The 8,096-nt window shown below is 38.1% G+C and overlaps 2 protein-coding genes across 2 annotated transcripts; both read left to right on the top strand.

The window, feature by feature from the left end:
- The first annotated feature begins 1,115 nt into the window (after positions 1-1,115).
- Positions 1,116-2,042, top strand: LOC136277363 (melanocyte-stimulating hormone receptor-like). Its single transcript, XM_066159393.1, has one exon. It carries the CDS (start codon positions 1,116-1,118, stop codon positions 2,040-2,042), a length of 927 nt encoding a protein of 308 aa, XP_066015490.1.
- A 4,128-nt stretch (positions 2,043-6,170) lies between these two features.
- On the top strand, positions 6,171-7,531 carry LOC131783067 (melanocyte-stimulating hormone receptor-like). The gene has a single exon (XM_059099816.2). It carries the CDS (start codon positions 6,385-6,387, stop codon positions 7,327-7,329), a length of 945 nt encoding a protein of 314 aa, XP_058955799.2. The 5' UTR covers positions 6,171-6,384; the 3' UTR covers positions 7,330-7,531.
- The last annotated feature ends 565 nt before the right edge of the window (positions 7,532-8,096 follow it).

Genomic DNA, 8,096 nt, shown 5'->3' with positions numbered 1-8,096 from the left:
GAAAAAATGGTATCACAGATGTCTCTCTATTTGCCTCTTACTGCTATTTCATACAAGAGGCTCGTAACAGGTTCCGGAAAAAAGAAATCAACTCTTTGGCACAACAGACAATTTGCTTACGCACTTTGAATGAGCAAACGCTGATGAGGAAGTCTTTATGTGTTTATGGAAGGAAGTTTCACTCATCGTCGCTCGACGTGTGCTGTTTAAACGAAATATTATGCCCCATCTTTTGGAGGTGGATTACATCGAAGATTTCCTTTTTTATCAGCAGTGCATATGTGAAATGAAATTGACTGCAAACGGTTCTTACAGAGTCCCCTTGTTGTCATGAGCTTTTGAACGACAGTGGTGTCGAGAAACTAAATCATTTTTGCCCCTGATTTTATGTTAGAAGTCCACAGTCAGCATTCAAGTTGTCTCCAACTGATTGACGTTTCGCCTTCCCATTCAAATTTGGTTTCCAGAAGCTGATCATAATTTAAACAACACTTACTCATTTATGCGGCTATCAACGTCACTCTTCCTTAGTAAGGCTGGTTTTTGAAAAAAAAAGCACAATACTTTATTTTGATTTTACCTCTTAGCGCAAAGTCATTCAAAGATTGAACCTGACAAGTTGAATATACATGTGGTGTACTTGTAACGCTTAACACTGTTAGGCGACAAACATCCTGCCTCTCCTATTTAACAAAGATAATTTGAAGGAAAAGTCGCTGTAAAAAAAACTATTTCATCTTTGGAGGGAACTTCTAGAGTTTATCGATGGAATAACGTGACAGAATTACCCGTTACAAAGAAGTTTACAAAGAGTTATATTTAATGTGACTCTTGTGAAGAAATTGACAGCTCTTGCTCGTCTGAGTAACGAAGGATTGTCCATCGCGCCATAAAATATTAACATTCGTGGATGTTTTGTTCTTATCGCGTTTTGATAAATCATAGCTGAGGCAAAAGTGAGGCTTTAAGAAAAATGGTTCACCATTTTTTTGGACACAAATGACTGTATTTCCAAACATTTCAAACGACTACACGCGACTGAAAAAGTTTTCATATGGTTATAAAGTTTAAGTGATCAACGCTGCGCAGGTGCTCTCAGTGCGGCAGCAAATTCAATGGGAGATGAAACGCAAGTGAACACATTTGAAGAACTTGTATGTTCCTCATCTTTGGCTGGAGAATTTGAACAATACTCATTCTGTCTGTCAGCAATCATCATTTTCTTTTCCCTGACAGCATTTCTTGGGAATTCTCTGATCTTCGTTGCACTTCACAAGGTGTCTTCCCTCCATCCGCCGTCCAAACTCTTGTACCGTTGTCTGGCAACAAGTGATCTGTTAGTTGGTCTTGTAAGCCAGCCTCTCACTGCTACTCTTTGGATGTCGGTTGTTTTCGAAGAGTGGAGACTTTGTCGATTCGCATGGGTAGCAGCCTCCATTTCAGGGTATGGATTATCTCTTATGTCTTTGTTGACAATGGCAGCCATGAGCGTGGACAGACTTCTCGCCCTGTTTTTGGGGCTGAGATACAAACAAATTGTAACTTTGAAGCGCACATATATCATTGTCGCTACTGTTTGTATTATAACCTTTGTCGCTACTCTATGCAACGTGTTAGATTCTCGTATAGCGCCTTGGTTTGGTCGAATTGTCATCTCATGTTGCCTATTAATCTCGATTGCTTCATATGCTAAGATTTTCTGTGCTCTTCGCCGTCATCACGCTCAGATACAAAGTCATGTTCAACAACAGCCGAGCCAACCAAATGCATTGAACATGGCGCGATACAGAAAGGCAGTGTGCAGTGCACTGTGGGTGCAGTTGGTGTTACTTGCTTGTTATGTGCCAGTGATTTTAGTGGGAATTGTGATGGCTCATATAAAAGGAAATTCATCACATTTAGTCGTCGCTCTTGGAATAGCGAGTACCCTGGTTTATTTTAACTCGACTTTAAATCCGTTTCTTTACTGCTGGAAGATTAGTGAAGTAAGAAGAGCAGTTAAGAAGACAATCAGACAAGCGCTTTGCTGTCCACGAGGTTAGATCTTCCATTATACTCTTTTTTAGTTGTTTCAAGCGAGTAAGTAACGTGACGATGCTATTAGATAACGCCACCTGCCGGATAAATCATTGAATAGGAAGAAGTAAGAAGCTTAATGAAGTTGCTGTACAAAGCTTTTTAGATATTCTCACCATAGATCAACATGGCTCATTTTGCGCATGATAAAGCAAAATCATGGAATCTACACGTTAACGATATCGTACGAATTTGAGAATGGTATTCATCTTAATTGAGGGAGGCGTTTGACTACAGTCGGCTTGATACAAAAAAAATTCCTTATCTTATTAACAACCAATGATTTCAATCGCGGCTTCTGTGGATAAACTTTATTTCCAAGTGTACGCACAGCTAAAGGACAGAGAGTCGTATCACTAACGGCAATACTTGTAAGTTTCATGCGACGGCAGTTATTTTGAATACAACAACCTATGATTTGATCGACATAAAAAATGCCGTCCACGCAAAGTAGGGCAAAAAACGGGACCCTAGTTTGATTTTACTTACTCGTTTTACTATCTTAGTGATAAGAAAGTACATGTATAGGATAAAATTGATTCCGAAAGGGTAGTGAAGGAGTGACTTTTAAGTTCTTCTCTTACGAGTGGTGAAATAATTTCAAATTTTTAACCTCACTGCATGAAATAAAGCGCATGACTTTGACACGATATTGCCGCACGAACCGTTCAAAGTAAGTCTTGTTAAAGACAAGAAATCGTAATTTTGAGCGAAAAAGTCCAAAATAAATGGTATGTTTCATCAAAAATTTAAGGCCGGTTATTTACACAAGGTCTAACCCAAACCATGGTTTTACGCGAGCAGTGAAAAGCAGGTGTTCTTTATAAGAGGGTAGATTAATCATTATAAATGTCCTTCCTTTATTAGATCTCGACCTTCTAGATACTATTCGCAAAAATATATACCAAGATAAAAGGTTCAGCTAAATTGAAGATGGCTTAGAACGCAGTTTTGTCAAACAACGACTGAACTTTGTTTAAAGAACTGGGTCTAAGTGTCAATAGATAAAATCCCAGTGAAATATATTAACTTTCGAGATTCTGTGGTCTCCTGTAGTCTTTCCTGAAGCTAGTAAAAATTTCCATTTTTCTGTTTGATGGCAAAATATTTCGTAGAAGTGGAGAAGACTTATATTTATAGCATTTATTCCAAGATAAAGTCGAAATGGTGCCGATGGACTCACTAACTTCTAAGAAGCTCATCGATAACATTGCTTGAACAATGAAAACCCGGAAAGGATTAAAGGCTAAGCTTTTTTGTGCAAATAAAGAGATCATCTAGATTACAGGCGATGAGAAAGGATTGTTATTATTTTGAGGGTGTTTATCATTACCCAACATTAGATTATCATAACCATTTCACAAAGAAAGCTGCAGAAATAGCAAAGGACAATTTTACAGGCATCTCCTGATGGCGATCGAACTGAGAAACATATCACCAAGGTAGAACTAAATATTGACCCGAGATTTCGTTTTTATCAAAAATCTTGACGTGTGAAATATGAATCAAGGATTTCTAACCAAATAACAATTTGCGGTGCATGGCATTGTTGAAAACGTTTTACTTTACTAAAACCAAACCTTATCGTTGTTTCTCGTAAAGTTCTCTTTTAAGGATCAATCGTTTGTGAAAGACAAACTTTGCAAAATTATCAGAAGATCCATGTAAATCATGTAAATGGTTCACCATTTTTTTTTTTGGACATAAATGACAATATTCCCGAGCGTTTCAAACGTGTAAACGCGATTGAAAAAGTTTTCATATAATTATTCATATGATTATTCAGTTTCAGTGATCAACGCAGTTTAAGTGATTTCTAGGCTGGGCAGTTGCTCTCAAGACGCAACATTTCATGTTACAATCACACGTAACCTGAAGGAAAGACCAAAACGACTACAGAATGATGGCGGAAACAAATCTAGCCAAAGGTGAAGCACAGACAAACGAATTTAAATATCTTCGGTGCTCCCCTTCTTTGGCAGGTGGATTACAACCACAGTCAATCTATTTCTCAGCAGTTTACATTCTCCTCTCCATCACAACATTTCTTGGGAATTCTCTTATCCTTGTTGCCCTTCAAAAGGAATCTTCCCTTCACCCGCCGTCCAAACTCTTGTGTCATTGTCTGGCAACAACTGACCTATTGGTTGGTATTTTTAGCCAGCCTATGATGGCTACTAATTTTTTTGTCCTTGGCTAACGAAAACTGGAGTCTTTGTCGATACGCAAGCAATGCCACCTTCACAACAAGCTACACATTTTGCGGAGTGTCTTTATTGACGATGACGGCCATAAGCGTGGACAGGCTTCTCGCCCTGTTGTTGGGGTTGAGATACAGACAAACTGTAACTTTGAAACGCACATATATCATGGTAGCTGCCTTTTGGGTTTTATCAAGTTTAACTGGTTTGTGCTGTATTTTAAATTACCGTATAGCCTTATGGCTCGGTCATATAAGCATATCATTATTTCTGCTAATCTCAATCACCTCGTACACAAAGATTTTTCGTACTCTCAGTCATCATCAGGCTGAAGTACAACATCATGTCCAACAATAGCTGAGCCAACCAAATGCATTGAACATGGTGAAATACAGAAAAGCAGTGTACAGTGCACTGCGGGTGCAGTTTGCATTAGTTGTTTGTTATATACCATATTTTATAATAGAAACTTTGATCAGCCAAAGCAACACAGATTCATTGCACTTAGTTGTCTTCTGGCGGTTGACGATAGGCTTAGTTCAATTTAATTCTACTTTAAATCCATTTCTTTACTGCTGGTAGACTAGAGAAGTGAGACAAGCTGTGAAACTGACAATAAGACAAGCTCTTTGCTGTCCGTGGAGCTAGATCCTTTTCGGGTTTCACTCCTATCTATACTTAATTGCTTCATGATGCTTCTGGATACTGAACGTTTGTCGGATCTTTTAATGCAAAGGAATATATGAGAAACTGGAAAAACCTCCTGCCTCGCTTTTCATGGAAGATAATTTGCGGGAAAATTTTCCCACGAGAGGCAGTGTTTCTATCCTTCATGGTCCTGTAACATAAAACGTGTGTATCTATAAAATGAACTTTTAGAGTTTATCGACGGAATAACATATCAGTGAGAGAATTACTCGTTACAAAGAAATTGACAAAGAGTTATATTTAATGCAACTGTGGGAGGAAATTGGCTTCTCTTGTGACAGAATTGAGTATTGGAATTGTAAATGATTTAATTTTGGAGGAATGTGGGCTTCAATCTTGAAGCGAAATGTTTCCTATATCATAAATCATTTCTTGAACAAGCTTGTTCGGTCAAGATGTTTGGTTAATAACAATAATGTTGCAAGATGTTGCGTTGAAATATTGCGTGCGTGTGGCCGGGCCTTAAGAAATAAGGGTCTGAGTGATCGTGACCGGCCAGGTGTCGTTGATAGGAAATATCTGTCGTTTCAAATACAGGTAACTAGCGGGGAAAAGAAAACGACCGTATATTGAACTGCATGGCGACAACTAATTATATAGGAGGTGTAACACAAAGGAACACCAGGTTTGGAAAGTGGCTTTTCAACCTTTCTGGCTGATGAGTTGCCGGCATCAATCAGCCATTTCCTTCTCTGCGGTGTACTTTCTCCTCCCATGACAGCATCTCTTGGCAATTCTCTTGTCCTTGTTATAAACAGTTTTCAACTTGAATTTGTTTTGTCATTAGAAAAATATCCACATTGCTTATGAATGTTTGAAAATGTCATTGATAATAACAAACATTGTGTAAGGGGGTGTATGGATTTAAATAAACACTTTCCTTTTCTTAATTAATTCTTTCCAAAACTTCCAATTTTCCGAGATTAAACGTAAGACTCCATCTTCTCCACTCAGCTAAAGGTGAATTTCTACCCGAGAAGACGACGTTTAAAATAATTGTGAAATACTGCTAGTATCAAAGATGTCTGTCTATACGTTTGACTCTTAAAGCTCATTTGTTCCTATTTTGGTCACGTTTCCTAATGATCTTTCATCGATAGAGAGCTAATCAATTGTCCATATCATCTGTATAAAATTTTGCATCAAACCATTAAAATGTAAATGAATTCTAATATTAAAAAGAAGCTTAAATCTGAGGGGTTCCAGAAAATAGCAATCAACTCTTTGGCACAACAGACAATTTGTTTACGCACTTTGAACAAGCAAACGCTGATGAGGAAGTCTCTATGTGTTTATTGAAGGAAGGTTCAGTCATCGTTGCACAGCTTGGGCTGTTTAAACGAAATATTTCTCATTGCCAGTTGCCTCAGTACAAGAAAAAGGAAACGATTACAGAACAATGTCGACAACAAAGTTCACTAGGAGTGGAACACAGACGAAAACATTTGTAGAACTGTTATGCACCCCATCTTTTGGAGGTGGATTACATGAAATATTTACTTTTTTCTCAGCAGTGCAAATTCTCCTCTCCATCACAGCATTCCTTACAAATTCTCTCATCATTGTTGCCCTTCACAAGGAGTCTTCCCTCCACCGACCGTCCAAACTCTTGTACCGTTCTCTGGCAACAACTGACCTGTTGGTTGGTCTTGTTGCCCTACCTCTCTATGCTACTTATTGGATGTCCTTAGTTCAGGAACACTGGAGCCTTTGTCGATACGCATTTGACGCAGCCTATATCACGGGCTCTGCATTGTTTTTAACGTCTTTGATGATGATGACGGCCATAAGCGTAGACAGACTTCTCGCCCTGTTGTTGGGTCTAAGGTACAAACAAATCGTAACTTTGAAGCGCACATATATCATTGTAGCTACCATCTGGATTTTATCTCTTGTCTCTTCTTTATGCGCTTTACTTGATGATCGTATAACTTTTTTGTACCGTCTCATAACTATACCTCTTTGCTTGGTTATGTCACTCGCATCATATACAAAGATTTTTCGCACTCTCAGATATCATCAGGTTCAGGCAGAAGATCCCGTTCAACAACAGCCGAGCCAACTAAATTTACTGAACATAGCTCAATACAGAAAAGCAGTGTATGGTGCACTGTGGGTGAAGTTAGCATTAGTTGTTTGTTTTGCACCATTCTTTATCGTGGTAACCGTGATTGCACACAGTAAAACACATTCATCGCATTTGGTCATCCTAAGGGGAATAACCGTTGTCTTGGTTTACTTTAACTCGACGTTAAACCCGTTTCTTTACTGCTGGAAGATAAGTGAAGTAAGACAAGCGGTAAAGCAGGCAATCAGACAAGCACTTTGCTGTCCAAGGAGTTAGACCATCTCGAGTTTTACCCGATCGTACTGGTACTTTCAGTTCAAAACTGACTGATAGGGAACGCTCGTCAATCAGCTACACCATGATATATATCTTTGCTCGAGGTCTCTCGATTGTATTTTTCGCACCTTAACAACTAAAGGGAAGGCAACCGAAAAACTAACCATAAATTTATAGAAATAGTTTTAGTGCTACCTCACATTATCATGATTAGATCAATTCATAATCTAAGAAAAGATATGCACGCGCAGGATCATACTTACGTTTGTTATTATAAGAAAGTGTAAGGAACAAAATTGAAGCAAGAACGGGTTAGTATAAAGTTCTCTTTCAGGTTCACCGTTTTGCTGAAATTATTTGCTAAAGGGAAAAAGGAATATTGAATGAAAAAAAAGTATATCGACTTTTAAAAATATCACATAGAAAGGGTTGCTTTATTTCCAGTTTGTTCATGGTGTATTTTTCAGTTGTCTCCAAGTGGTGATTGATTCTATGTTTACCATTTCCGAGCGATTAACTGTCCTAAACTTTCCTCTATATTTCTTTCAAGTCGTTTCACAAAGTTTTATGGAATTCAGGATTGACCAAATTTCATTATCGGGCCTAGAAATAGCAGTATATCTAAATATACTGCTTAGTTCTTTACTTAAAAAAAAGTCGCAATCGAGTTCCTTTATTGTTTTGAAAACACGGCAAATAGCGGAAGTGAAGAAGGAAAGGTTAAATTCCTAACTATTCAAAATTGAATGCGTAACACAGTTGAAAGA

This window comes from Pocillopora verrucosa, chromosome 12, assembly GCF_036669915.1.
Source record: "Pocillopora verrucosa isolate sample1 chromosome 12, ASM3666991v2, whole genome shotgun sequence".
In the NCBI taxonomy this organism is placed as follows: domain Eukaryota; kingdom Metazoa; phylum Cnidaria; class Anthozoa; order Scleractinia; family Pocilloporidae; genus Pocillopora; species Pocillopora verrucosa.
The sequence above is the reverse complement of the archived record's forward strand: the minus strand, read 5'-3'. Positions and strand labels throughout refer to the sequence as shown.